Raw genomic sequence first — 15,000 nt, forward strand, 5'->3', positions numbered from 1 at the left:
GGGTTTGCTTTTCCCTTTCAGTGTTTTACATGCTCTACCTGCCGGAATCGCCTGGTCCCGGGAGATCGGTTTCACTACATCAATGGCAGTTTATTTTGTGAACATGATAGACCTACAGCTCTCATCAATGGCCATTTGAATTCACTTCAGAGCAATCCACTACTGCCCGACCAGAAGGTGAATACCTAGCAGTTGCTAATAAGCTTTATTAGAGCGAGTTGGAAGGTTCAACCTTCAAGGGAGTTTTCCTCGGTGGTCGTGTGTTTGTGTGCCCTTTTAAAGAAACGTAGAGTACTCATACATACAGGATTCAGAAATGGGAGTGCTGATTTATTAAATTGTGAATCTTTTGTCGTTGAGAAAGATCCTGACTTTTAGTTATATCTGTAGCTTCCCCAGTGTTGAACAGAGGATTATCACATGCAAAGTCCAAACATAAAACTTCCGTATAACCGGTTGTTTATCCCACTTGACAGTTTTGAAATTCAGAAATACGATGTGAATAGGTTATTGTGGGAGGAAAATTAGAAACATTTATGGTAGGAAAAGGGAATAAATGTCATTGTCATGAAAGAATGATTTCTGCATTAGTAATGGCAATCTGAACACCTGCCTTCCAAACCCAGTTTACAGAGCGTTCATTTTGAGAAAAGCAGTTTCACAAACATTTCTGTAGTTTCAGAGGAGGGCGTTTTTGTTGATCAGTAGTCCCATAAAATTTGAATCAGTTACGACTTTTAAAACACAGTTCTGGGTCTTTGCTAATCACTTTGGGCCGCTGGTAGCTCCATTAAAGATTACGTATCTCGATTCTTGATCCACAACTGGAAAGTTTTTGGACCAGAGTTAAAAGTGAGGAAATTTTATACAGTTGTTCAAATCACTTCAGAGGAAAAATGGCGATCAACAGTTGTCCAGCCCCCCCAGTACTGGATAGTTTTAGATCTATTTTAATCTCCTTAATAAGTCCTATAGCTATGCAAGTGAGTGCATTTTGATAACTGCTGTGCCTAATTTGTAACAATTACTGTCAACCTTCAGTTAAGAGACTGTTCATTCCACACTGGCCCAGAAAAGAGTGAAATGTATGACTCGTGTGCATAATTTTATTCACATCATATTTCATACTGATTATGTATTGATGACATTGATTCATTTACTCTTTACAGCGCCACTTGCATGGATATTAAATCTTATTGACCACAGATGAATTTTAATTTCAGATTGGTGATAGATTTTTCCATCAGCTCTGATAGTATGTTTGACTTTTTCATCATTAACCCAGGCAATCACACAGCACTGAGTTATTGCATTGAAACAAAAAGTGCACACTTCACTTGGTAATTCTTTATGGATTTACAATAGGAACTTCATTAATGTCTGTTGTAAGGATCACAAAAAAAACAACATTTATCTGCAAATAGGAATTTAGCAAGCTTCAAAAGTCTCAGGAAAAAATATTAGGCTTCTTTGTCTTCTGTAATGCATTTCTTAATGCTGTGTGTGGGGAAAATGACTAATATTTGAAAACTTTTAACCATTTAAAATTATACTGCCGTATTTTAGTGCTGATTTTTATCATTTTCCCTTACTCAAATTTATGGGATAAGTTTAAATGTATTTTCTGTTTCTTTATTAAGTAAATGTTAATACATGAGAATCTGAACACTTTTTTTTTTTTGGCTTACTGGTATGAAAAGCTACCTAGAATACTGTTTTAAAAATAGAAGTTTAATTTCTTATTTCAAATTAACCAGTCACCATTGATGAGGCATTTCAAGCCTCTTTAAGGAATGCCAGTCCATATAAATACTTAGATTTTTATGGTTTGAATTGTAATGAAGTGAATCTATAGGGCAGAGTTAAGAACGATGGATAAGTCACGTAAATATTTTGAGATACCCCTTTCAATTTAGAGGCAAAGCCATTTTACGGTCATACTTGAGAGCCAAAAAAGTTTTAAAAAAAAAGGAAGAAAAGAAATGTGCTAGGAGGAACATGGTTGATCTCTTCCCCACCCCGTCCCATGTAAAAAGTCTAGTTTTTCTGCAGATTTCATCCTAAGTTTGTTGCTGGTTTTATACCATTTCTTTCCCTGACTTAAGTAGAAAAAATGATTGTGGCAACTAAACCAGCATGCATCGTGAGAATTCAGGGATGTGGAGACAGGATGGAAAATGTAGTGCAAAGGGCACGTAGGAAATACAAGCAAGATCTCACGGTACTGCCCTATTGGGTGCGAGGTGACGTAAATTCAGAGGTGCTAGGGAGGAAGGCTGGAGAGACACTTGGCGGACGTGTTTACAAGATGGTATGTGTTGTGCCTTGTAGATCAGTCTTCTGTTTACCACACCTTTTGCAGGATGGGAGAGGGAAGATGTTCATTTTGGGTCACAGGATGTAGTAGGGCACCAGTAGGAACCAACTGGTACATGTTTCCTTAATGTTGGAAGCCAAATAGACAGGTGGTGGCCTTCAAAAATTAATAGCTCTTAAAAGGCATAGGGAAGTATAACTTAAGGATATGTTCTTGTCAGACATAGGTAAGAAGCTGTGTTTTGGGGATGATGTTAATTAAGAACATTTCCCTGTTGGCATAAATGTCTCACATATTCGCCCTCGGTGCTCAGCTCACCATGAGCACGGTCAATTCACAAGGCGGTTTTTGTAAATAAAAGTTTTGGGCAAGCTGAACGTGGTCCAGGGAGATATTAATGAGAGGGCAAGGGGGAAAGAGGTAATGAAAACACACTTCCTGGTGGAACATAAACTGCTTTCTGGACCTAGAGAATGCTTTAAAATTATTTTCCCAAACCCTGTGGTGTTTCTTTTCTGGAGGAGAGGAGATAGGGAGAAATGACAAACTGCTCCATTTTATTATTTTCTTCTCTCTCCTCATTCTCTATGTTTTTGGTAGGGAAAATTGGACATTAATTTTGGCCGTTTTCCTTCTATTCGCAGAACCAATTACGTTTTTAGTGCATGATGCATAATAAATATACCCAAGCATCCTCTGGCTGAAAAGTAATGAGTTGATTACTTATACACCCCTTCTTTAAAGGCAGCTAATTGTATAGAAAGTATAGGTCCCCATCAGCTGGTCCCTTTAAACTTTTATTTTCCTGAAATTTGTTGCCAGTGTCGGGGATGTGTAGTTTAAGTTGTTCTGCATCATTGGCTTTGGTATATTCTAGAAAAATGATTTTAAGCTTATAAATCTTACAGGGTCTTGACTGAAATCTCAGACCACTAGTGTTCAGGATCTACCAACATTTTACAGCCTTTACCATTTAAAGGAGGCTTGGTTATCCTCAGGAAAACATTGCCTTCTAGAGACTTCTGTAAATACAATCCAAAATTGTGGCTGATTTTTTTTTTTCTTTCTTTCTCTCTCTCTCTCTCTTTTTTTTTTTTTTTTTTTTTCTAATTTTTGCCTGCTTTGGAATTCTTTCTTCCACTCAAGAGTGGTGGTTCCATCTAGGATTATCAGTGCTTTTCAGTAAAATAAAAGCTCACGTCTCTTTAGTTGGAGGAAAATTTAGCAAGTGTTCTAGCTTACATATCACTTCGTAGTCCCCGTAGTTACATAATTGGTGTTGTGTGTGTCCATCGTAGAGGACATTTGATGCTCATTTATTAAATATGCTTGCTGGCTGCTGCTGCATCTTTGTTCTGGACAGACAAATTACCTTTCTCACACTGAGCTTCCACTCTGGGGAATTAAGCCTCCACCACTTTAATTAGCTTGGAAGTGGGGGGTTGCAGTTCCTAATAGACTTCAGGCTTTTAGTAAGTTAGGGAAAGGGTGAAACAAGAACTTCCTGGGAAGCTCAAAATGTCATTTAAAAACCATAAAAACCTAATATATATTATTTCATTTTGGTAATTGCAAACAGATTGTATTTGACGACCGTGTGGATTATCATTTCTAACTTAGACGTTAAAGTTAGACTTCCATTGAACTATGTTTTTTAATTGAGCATAAGTCATTAACACATTACATGTTTGATTCATGTATTTACAAGATTTATGTAATATTAAGTGACATAGATAGGAAATACTAAGGGAGAAGTAGTATCTGAATATTTGTATGGTATGTGTGTGTGTGTGTGTGTGTGTGTGTGTATACATATGTAGATATATATATATATATACCTATATCTGTATCTGTCTGTATACATAGATATATATACCCACGTGTACAAACACATACCTTTAGGTTGAGAAGGACATGGGTGAATAGACATCATATGAGGATATCAGAATAATAATTATCAGTGTTTGTTTAGCTTTTATTATGTGCCAGGCACTGTTGAAAGTGTCCCATACGTATGATGTAATCCTTGTAACAGCCTTATTATCCCCACTTTAACCGTGAGGAAACTGAGGCACAAAGTAACCTTGCCAAAGGTCCTGCGGTTGAGCACATTAGCCCAAAACTTCCTTGGGGAGGACTGGGCTCCGAAGGTGCATTTAAGAGACTATTACTGAGGCAAGATGTTGCAGTTCATTCTTTTCAGAAACAAAGTTGCTTTCAAGAGGGTTAAGCAATTCATTGTAGAACTTTATACCAGAAACTTTCCGAAAGTCCATTTATTGTCTCATTTTCTCTGCTAGTGAAACTGCAGAAAATGTTATGCTTTAGCTCTTCACTGCCGGAGTAAGTAGCGTAGAAAGCCTCCATCAAGTCACAGTTGGAAAGTAATCTAATAAAAGAAGATTAGTGAATGTAGAGAAGACAAAAGCAGTCATGTTTGAGTTTAATATCTCAAATTTAGCATTTTAGCTAAGATGCCCGTTTTTATTTCTTGCAGGTCTGCTAAAAGGTCAGAGTAATGCAGAATGCGTGCCTTCATCTCAGACTTTGTTCATCACAGGTGGATCCCATGTGTCTTCAGTAGACAGGTCACCTTTGTAGCTAGCACCAGTGCCAGCTCCATGCCATTGCACCTTCTTTAGTCTTGACTGCCCTTCCCGCATTTATTGGTGTATTAAAATGACTGAATATGAACATTAAGGACTCCATGAACCTGGGCTAATGGGGAGACTGTAGAGAAAATGAAAAAAGATCCACCGGAGGACATCTTTGGGGGGGAGGGAGCTTGGGAGGAGGGAAATGACTAATGAAGCTAATTAAAAGAAGCATTCAAATCTGCTTTCTACCCTCATTAACAATTAGCAGGGCACTGGCCAGAGTTTGTACCCTGTGTTTTACCTTAACAACATTCTATTTGCTCTTTGTATATTTAAGTGTTGTAAGGAAATGTGTTTCAATCAAAACTGAACATGAGATAAAGGAAAGAGATGTGGCTTTTGTGATATTCTATCACAAACACTTTTATTGTATCTCTGTAAAATACAATGTATGTATGCATGTAAGTGTTCTTGTCCTAATGTTGCTACTTCCATGGCAAAGAAAAGAAAAAAAAGAATGAAAAAAAAAAAAAAGAAAAAAATTGGAAAAAAAAATCAGGCTCATAGCAGCTACTGTGTAGAAATTTCCCCCTACTTCTAATTTGCTGAATGAAGAAAAAAATCTTTTATTTGTGATATTTTCAGAGACATTTGCTCTAGTATGGTGTATTTAAATAATAAAAACTTAAAAGAAAAAATATTCGATGGAGTTTGGATTTAAACACTGCTTTTTCTCTTCGTTGTATTTTGGAAAAATTTAGTAGTTTTTGTTTGTTTGTTTGATACCAACTTCACTCTAAATCTTAAGGGTCAAGGGAGGTGTGGTGTGTGTGTTTATTTAGCTCTGGGCCAATAAGGTTTTTTTCAAATTACTTAACCATGCCATTTTTGGCAGGGCTACAAAGCAATGTTTCTAACGGAGTCCTTTTTATAAGTTCAGAATATTCTGGTAACTTAAGCACTTCATTACACTTCTATATCACAGTGAATCTTTTGTGTTTATATATAAATATTTGTTTGATTCTTCAGCTATTCTGTTGATTCATTTTTCTCAATAGGAAAGCCTTGGGTATTGGCGAAAAGCATGCTAAAGAATGTGGCGTAACCGTCTTGTTCTCTTAACCAAGTTTATAGCTTTTGAAGGAAATAGCATTTCTAAGCCATACCTGTACGCATTTTGAAGTTTCCTTAGTTGTTAGGGACCCAGAGCTCTTTGACAGCCGACTTCAGTGGGTGGAGCCACCATTTCCTGGTGAGCTTTTAGACGCCTGTGGTCTGCTGTATGATTTGTTTATTTTGTTTTGCTCTTACGCTCCTCGCTCTGCCTTTCCATATGTTTGGGGTAGGATTTCGATTTCACTTGGTAGTAATCTTGAGATATTTAGTTGCTAGTTCTGGGCAGCAGACCCAGCACCCCAGTGGCGCCCTGTGGAAAGCGTGCATAGGCCAAGGACTTGGTGGCCCATGGTCAGTGTTAGGAAAGACCAAAGAGGCTGCTGTGCCAGGTTTGCGAGCAGATCTCCGGGACAGTTTGTATCACAGGTTCATAAAAAAACCGGGTGTGTTTATAATGCTACTTGAAATATTCTTTCTAAAAATGGCATTTGTTTTATTTTCTCTTGTTCCCGAAAAGCTCCCAACGTAGACCTCTCAGAACAGGTTACATAGAGAGGTCCAGTTCAGTACATTTCAACCAGCAGTCAGTTTCCCTTTGGGATCTTCTGCTTTCAAAGACTGCAGGCCAGGAGGAAAAATCAGTTGCTCCAACTGCAAAGCTCCTGTGAACCTCCTGTAGGAGAATTTAAAGGTAGAGAGTTAAAGTGAATAGTTCTATTAGAGCTTTATGAAAAGAAAATGCAAGAAAAAAAATGAACAAAATCACAGACGTAACAGTATCTGTTTGAGTTAAATCCTGGGGGAATTTCTAGGGACTAGTTCTGGTTCTTACATTCCGCGCCCCCCCCCCCCCACCTTTAAGCTGCTTTAAAGGAATGTGGACTCTTCAGCATAGAAAGGGGGAGTGTTAATAAGAATACCAGCATCCCCTCTATTCTTTTTGGCGTAAGCACTCATGTCTCATATAGTGCAGAAATTCAAAGGGGATAGTTAATAACTTTTAGTAAGTAATACAGTGTGGCATTTGGTGATGTGGAGGGCTCAGGTCATTAAAGACTTTAAATGAACTATTATATGGCTGGTTCCTCAAGCACTGCTGCATATTTAATAACGAGCTTCTAAAAGCATTTCTTAAGTTGCAGACCTATAAGATTACAAATGTCACTCATGTTAGTATAATCCACATGCAAGTGATGAAGCCTTCTCTTTGATGTGCTAAATTGGAGAAGGACTAATGGAGCTATGAATATACAATAGAACATATTTAAGTAGTAGTCTTGCTTTAGGTAAAACACTTCCTTGAAACCAGAGGCATTTCAAACAATAAAACCCGGCTCTAATGGGGATGCTCTGTGTGGATAGAAAGCTCCTAAAAACACTCAGGTTTATTCTGATGTGAGCGGTGATTGTGTTCCTCCCCCAACCCCAACATGGCTTAGAAGAAAAAAAAAAAAAAATCCACGAGCTTGTTCACCTTTCATCCATTGCATTTGCGATGTTAGTGAGATGTGCTCCATTCTTTTGAAAGGACTTATTTAATATTAACCACATCATAGAGCAAGATGGCCCCCAATCCCTACAAGCAAGTGCAATTAAATAAAAGCAAATGTTACTGAGCCCTGCTGAACTCCTGATTAAAAAAAAATGTTTATGATACATATAAATGTCTCAATCATGCAAATTGTCACTCTTGCTAATGAAACAATTTTGTAAAAAGATTGTCCTCTGAAAGGGTTTAATGTTTTTTTATTTTTTTATTATTGTTTTTTTATTTTTATATATATATATTTTTAACCTATCTGTCTAGTTAGATTTACACACCCCGAAAGGCAGGAGAGCCCGGATGAAGCTTTTCTAAACCAAATCGTTTGCCACAAGGAACTATTTCCAGCTCTTCGTGATTTATTAGGAAATAGTTTAACATGGACTGTAGTGTCTTATAAAATATAAAATGAGAAAACTGTCACACCAAAATGAAGCCTGTGAAATTGTCATCCTCTTACTATTAACTGTATTTAAGTTCTTTCTTTTGCTCTTATTAACAGATATTTGAAACAACTAATCATCTAGAATGAAGCTCTTAAATTAAATGGCTTTAAATGTCAATAGAGTAAGATTCTAATGTGTACTACTATTTATATAATATTTTCTTAGGGCCCATAAATTATACAACAGTGAGTCCAAGAGCTATATATCAAGGCACTAATAAAGAGTTTCCCTGTAACCTAAATAGTTGTATTTAAAGAGAGAAGAGGTTGTCCAAAGACTCCTTCACCTGTGAATTATCTCCTGGGTGCTAGTGCACCTATGACTCCCTTTGAGAGACTGTTGGAAACACAGAGCCTTTGCAAGTTGATGTTAGTTGTCACTTTGTTACTAAGGCTCACCTATTGTCAGTCCAGCCAAGTCACAGAAATGCTTATTGCAGTTAAATAGCAATTTGTTTCCATGAAACTGCAATTAAAGTATTACTGAGCAGCCATTTTAGATTGGCAATGCTCTGAACGCATGTTAAACAGCCAGCAACTCCCACTTGGAGAGTCTGAGCCCCGACTAGCAGCAAAGTGTAACACATTCACCCATGTTGGGTATCTAGTTAAGAGGCATTTGTAGCCCTCTGCTCCCATCGTGAACATGCTGAGAGCAATGACAAGTCAGGGCTGATTTTTGGAAGGTGAACTTGCAACTTACCTCAAGTGAATACTATTTCCAGTTGTACAAGAAGTGCTTTATGCTAGTAGATATGTGCATGTTTCCTAGAGGGAATGTTTTGCGAGTTCAGATTGATTCTGCTGAGAATGGACTGTAACTCGGAGGCCTCGAGCCAATAATGTACTACAGGTCCTGACATGTTACAGCTGTGTAAACAGGGCCATTCTATCTCCTAAATCACAACTAATAAAGCAGAGGATGAAAATCAATTGATTCTGTTATAAGTTCTTTGAATGACACTGGAAAGTTGTTTAATGACTGTGTTAGAATGGGCAAGCCTGAGTTTAGCCACCAAAATACCTATTTTAGTCGTCTCTCTCCCCTCAGAAACAGGGGCAAGACAGCCTTTCCCAGGTGTTAGCATCCCCACCACCAGATCGAAACCTGCCGGGGAAAGGAAAGCCTCTGAACCAAATTCTTCCAGCTGATCCAAAGTTCAGGATTTGTTGAGTAAAAAAGGTGAAGTGCAAAAGGTTTTATTGAAAATGTGAAACATTGATGTAAGATCCTGAGAGAGGAAAGGATATCAGAGGTGGTGTTTTAAAATGCAATTAGCACTGAATTCTAACCAGCTTGGAAACAATCATTAGTTCACGAGAACAGGAGGCATCTCACCTTCCTTGGGCCTAGAAAGATCCCCCTACCTTGAATCAAAAGGTTTACGTCCTCAACTTTTTCAAAAATAATTTTCATATGCGGTGCATCTATTCGTAGGCTTTCACCTGTGTTGTTTGAGCTGTGATTTTATTTTTTTAAGAGGAAAACAGTTTCTTCCTAAATTAATTTTTCATTTGCGTTGAACTGAATGCTTTTAGGAACTGAAAAGAGAAAATCTGAAGACAGACTGAATTTACAAATGAAGATTAATTATGAAAGCTGGAGAGGAAATTGCTTGCTCGGGCTGTAATTGTGTACCTTTTTCTTTATTTAAGTAAGGTTAGGTAGCGATGGGTGTGTCTTCAAGACCGCATATCCCTCTAAGGCCTGGGATAGATTTTTGTCATCAATCACGGGACTTCCGCTTTCCATAAACCTTACGTCTTTAAATAGAATGTATAATATAATAACTTCATCTTGGAGTTGTATAGTGCTTTGTAAATGTATTTACATGTTCACATGTACGATTAACAAGTTCTTACACACGTCATCTCAGTCCTTACAGTAATCTTGATGATTATTGCCTCGTTTTTACAGATGGGGTCGTGAAGTTTCAGGGAGGTGACTTTGTAAGCAGGGCCAGGACGAGAGTGAAGTGAATGCACTATTTGGTGCAAAATTTAAGGGAGTGCCAGAAAATCAGTAATCAGGATAATGTTATAGTGCAACATTTTGTAAATGTAAAATTAATGCAAAAACATCTATGGTGAACAAAACATCAGAATTTTAAATAAAGGCAGGATCGGTGTTCCCTTTCCTTATGCCTCAGACTCCAATATGGCTGAGCACTATCATTAAGGCCCAAAGTTGCCAGAGCTGCTGTTTGACCACTGGTACCATTTGGTACAATTTCTTTATAAATTGTTAGGCTGCAACAATGATGCAGATTATTCTATGAGCCGTAACTAGGTTTCTGTCCTCCCTTAAAAAACTGAGGTATCTATCGCATTTTATCTGTATCCAACCTGGAATGCCAACTCGTTTAGATTGCCTACATTTTTTAGCCTCACTCTAAAAGAAATTTCTTTTCAGTTTTGACAAATCTCAACTACTTCATGATGAGTAATTAAGTATCATTGGTAACAACTCTGCCTACAAGTTGTTGCTGAGGAAAAAGAGCAAGGCTTTAGTAATCACATTAGTCTGGAAAGCAAAATGGATGACTGTATCTGTGTCCTATACAGATTTGTAAATGTTTAAAATGTTTGGATGAACTATGTCTTAAGTCTGCAGATAATATTTGTGGCAAATAACAGGTCAATGGGTTCAGTTCTATCAAAGTAACGCATACTTCTGTAAGTATAAAAGAGGTAATATACACACACAACAATTTTTATAGAAAATTTTTACACGTTCTAGCATGATGTGCAAAGCAGATAGCTATATCGTGAAAACTGCTATTCATATGTGTTGTTTTAAGATGGAAGAGCACTGAAGTATTCAAATGGAACAGATTATACCTTTAATTACATCCAAATATGATTCTGAGCTGAGTTTTAAAATTTTGTTGGCTGTACTATTTTCCCATTAATTGCTAGGATCCAAAAAGATATCAAAATTTGTAAATAAATTACTATCACACACCATTAAATCCAAGCTGCCTTCATTACAAAAAGAAAAAATAGCTAAGGAAAAATTTCTGCTCAATTTAATGAAATAAAAAATTCTACTCAAGATAATAAAGTTATTTTGATGTTAATCTAATGGCTAAGCAAAAAAAAGACTTTTTTTTTTTTTTTTTTTTTGGCTCAGGTTCCTGACTAGTGCATTTTGGTGCCAAAGTACCTGTTCTCAAAACCCATAGTGTCTATGTTATTTCATCGAGTATCTCAGCCCAGTGACTCTGCAGGCTTTCTTTTAATCTTTTATTCTGCTGTGTGCAAAATGAGACTTAGGTTAGCCAATATATGTTTTTTTCCAGTCTGAAGACTAAATTACCCTTCTCATTGGACATGGATGAATATACATACATCCTGTAAGGACCTGAGAAATATGCGCAGACCAGCACACAATAGATTCGAAACTACAGAATATTGATTGCAAAGAACAAGATACTATGTATTTGTTATGTGTATGTTATGACCCACGCTCATAAAATCACTACATTGAGTCTGGTAACGTCACCGAGGCATAGGCAGGATTTGCACCACATAGCGAGGCTGCAAGACCCATGCACTCAATCGCGTCGGTACGCTACTGTCTATCGTAAGACTGAAAACCACCATAGGTACATTCCAGGTTTTCAGCAAGTGCCTTCCATATCCAGAGATTCATAACCAGTGCAAGCAGTAGCCTGCATGGTGTTTATCAGATAGGTTTTTTTTGTTGGTGTTGTTTTCTTTTGTTGTTGGCAGGAAGTGGGGCATAGATGTTTATAGAATTTATAGTAGATAAAGTATTTTCTCTTAAATTCTAGGCTATGGGGAAATTTCTATCACGAGAAAAAGGGAGTAGGGAGAATGGAAGGAATACTTGCTTACATAAATCGCTCTTCAAGGGAGGATCAAGAGGCTGGAGTATCTGGCTGCAGATTGGGAAGAAGGCTGAGTGGGCTCCCCAAACACCCTCACCACCCCATTTATATGGTTTGTTTGTCTTATTTCACCACCACCACCGAGAACCTCTTCCCTACACATACAGGATGCTGTTACTGTGCGTGGTGAAACTCAAGCTATGTTTTTGTGTACTGCGGGCCTGGGCAAGGCTGTGACATCAGGAGGTTTCAGACATTAGCAGCGTTGGCAGTTTTTAAGTTGATGCGATACAGCATTTGGTGACACTTCACAGGTGTGTCAGGGAGAGCTGAGGTGAAATGAAAATCGCAACAGAATGAAAGCAGACTCCAATGGTCTTGATGAAGTTTGGGGTACCACTGTGGCGAGAAACATGGCCTCTGGTTTGTTAAAGCGACAGCCCGTGGAAACCTAATCCTTCCCTTGTCTGAGTGAAGTGGAACAGTGGGGCCTGGAAGAGATGGAGGGGGCAGGTTTGAGTTTTTTGATTTGTTACTGAGTGAATCAGGCAGATAAACAGGCTTGATTTTCAAAGGACAGGCAATCCTAAATGGATTTCTGACACTGAGGCTTTTAGCTAGGTCTTTCTTCCTGGGGATGGGTGTAATTCACCGACTCCATCAGTTACCTCATGCTGTAAGCAATTTTTTTTTTTTTTTTTTTTTACCCTCTTTAAGTAGTAAAATGTGTTTTAGAATTTTTTTTTTTTTAAGTGGGGAAAAGATTCTGGCTGGCTTTGTTACTCTTGAAAGCCAGACAGTCTTTGCTATGAGCCAAGCAAAGGTGTAACTGTAGTATTTTTCTCCCTAAGTTGTGCTTTATATATATATATATTTTTTTAGCCCAGAATTTGATTTCCAACAGGCCCACCAAAGGATTCTGCCTCTGGAATCCCCTTGTTTTGCATGCAGATGGCATGTTAATGAACTCATTACTGTGCATTTTATCCAGCTCTGGACAGATTTGTGACATTATTTTTCAAAACAAAACGGGGTTAGGCAGTTGGTTGGTTGGGTTTGATGAGAATCGGGTGACTAAGTTAAAAAAATATTTCCCCAAACACTACCAACCTGCTCAGGGTTGCTGCTAAACATTCTACGAAACTATCCCTATTCCCTTCAACTCCCTCCAAAATAGGTTCTTTGATTCTTCCACATTCCTAGAGACTTATATAGAACTGTGTACCTTCCAGAAGGTGTGTGGTCCAACTCCATTCTAAAACTAGGTAATTCTGGGCTTTCTTTTTGATTCCTTGGGTATCTGCGGGCACCTTGTGTATCTCTTTTAGCTTTGGTTCCTGCATCAGCAAAGGGGAGGCAATACTCACTGTTGTCTTAAGGGGAACGCTATGAAAATTAATGATGGGATATTTACCCTGTATTCTGTGCTTTGTGATTTTTAGGGTGAAGAGACTCACGCCTTTTATCTTAAAGCATGTAATAAATAACATCTTATTGATGCTTATTGTGAAATAAGCATCAGACTGGAAATCAGGAAATACTTGGAATTTAATTTCAGTCCTGAAGGGAAGTCAAAGGGAACCTAGGATTACATTTGTCTTTCCAATCAAATATTAGCCATGGGCCTGTCATTTAATCTTAGTACCTCGTTTTGTCTATCTGTTAAATAGGAATTTACTAATAACAGCTATATTTGCCAGTGCCTTAGATAAATCATTTGAAGGCAAAAGTGCTTTATGTTCTAGGGATGGCAATCTTTTGGCTTGTAAACCCTGAAACAATGGAAAATGTAGTCACCTCTCCAATTTAAGGGTTAATTATACTTTGAAAACTATTACAGCTAACTCTTGCCCATCTTCTCGAATGAAGGGGAATAATAATGTAGATTAATTCAAAACAATGGATTACACTCAAATAATTTATTTTTGGTTTAGAATATAATATGTAATTATTTTATTTGTTAAAAAGGTATTTTTTGAGCAGTTTTAGGTTCACAGAAAAATTGAGAGGAAGGTACAGAGATTCCCCCATATCCCCACACGTGTACAGCCTCCTCCATTATCAACATCTCCCACCAGAGTGGTACATTTGTTACAGCTGATGAGCCTGCATTGACACATCATAATCACCCAGAGTCCATAGTTTACATTATGGTTCACTCTTGCTGTTGCACAGTCTACGAGTTTGGACAAATGTATAATGACATGCATTCATCATTATTTTCACCCCCCTAAAAATCCTCTGTGCTCTGCCTGTTCATCCCTCCCTTACCCCACAAACCCCAGCAACCACTGATCTTTTTATTGTCTCCATGGTTTTGCCTTTTCCAGAACGTCAGGTAGTTGGAATGGTATAGTATGTAGCCTTTTCAGATTGGTTCTTTCCTTAGTAATATACATTTAAAGTTCCTCTACATGCTTTTATGGCTCGGTAGCTCTTTTCCTCTTAGCAGTGAATAATATTCCATTGTCTGGATGGACCGCCGTTTATTTATCCATTCACCTACTGAAGGACATCTTGGTTGCTTCCAAGTTTCAGCAATTATGAATAAAGCCCCTATAATTATCTGTGTGCGGGTTTCTGTGTGGATATAAGTTTTCAGTTATGTAATTTTTGGAAGCAAGGTAATGCTTTTGTTAGGCAAACGTTACACAACATTTGGAATTCCATAAACTCGGACCAAATGGCGGTGGAAGGTAGCTCAGGAAAGAAATGAACATCTATTAATTCTATATGGGCCATGAATTTCTTTTATAAGCCATCCCCAGCACACAACTTGATGAAGCTGTTACTACTCCTACATTTGCAGTTGTGGGAGCAGGGACTTGGAGAAGTAAAAGAACGTGTTCAAGGTCATATAGCAAGGTATTAGGAAAACTGAACCTGACCCCAGAGCCTTATCAACAGGCTCTCCTGGCCTCTTGTAGGGGAAAGCATAGTAGGATTAAAGCTTTACCACAGCTAATCCCCTGCCTGGCAAGTCTACTATCAGATAATGGAGTTGACACTGTACATTTAAAACCATAGCAAACTTGTAGATGTTAAAAATGTTTGATCGCCTTTGGAAGAAGACACTGATCTAGGTGTCATTATTTACATATGAAAATAGTTGTAGTGCCCTCCTGACC

The 15,000-nt window shown here is 37.9% G+C and overlaps 1 protein-coding gene across 8 annotated transcripts in view; it reads left to right on the top strand.

The window, feature by feature from the left end:
- Positions 1-15,000, top strand: part of LMO4 (LIM domain only 4) — a 52,531-nt gene that overhangs the window by 11,237 nt on the left and 26,294 nt on the right. For 4 of the 8 annotated variants that reach the window (XM_043575507.1, XM_043575508.1, XM_043575502.1 and 1 more), the window contains exons 4-5: positions 22-177; positions 4,815-8,951. In XM_043575507.1, coding sequence (XP_043431442.1) covers positions 22-177; positions 4,815-4,823 — 165 coding nt within the window. In that variant the 3' untranslated portion in view covers positions 4,824-8,951. Of the gene's footprint in view, positions 1-21; positions 178-4,814; positions 8,952-15,000 lie in introns of those variants that run through there. The other 4 variants (XM_043575504.1, XM_043575501.1, XM_043575506.1 and 1 more) reach the window with 1 other exon arrangement.

Source organism: Prionailurus bengalensis, chromosome C1, assembly GCF_016509475.1.
Source record: "Prionailurus bengalensis isolate Pbe53 chromosome C1, Fcat_Pben_1.1_paternal_pri, whole genome shotgun sequence".
NCBI lineage: Eukaryota > Metazoa > Chordata > Mammalia > Carnivora > Felidae > Prionailurus > Prionailurus bengalensis.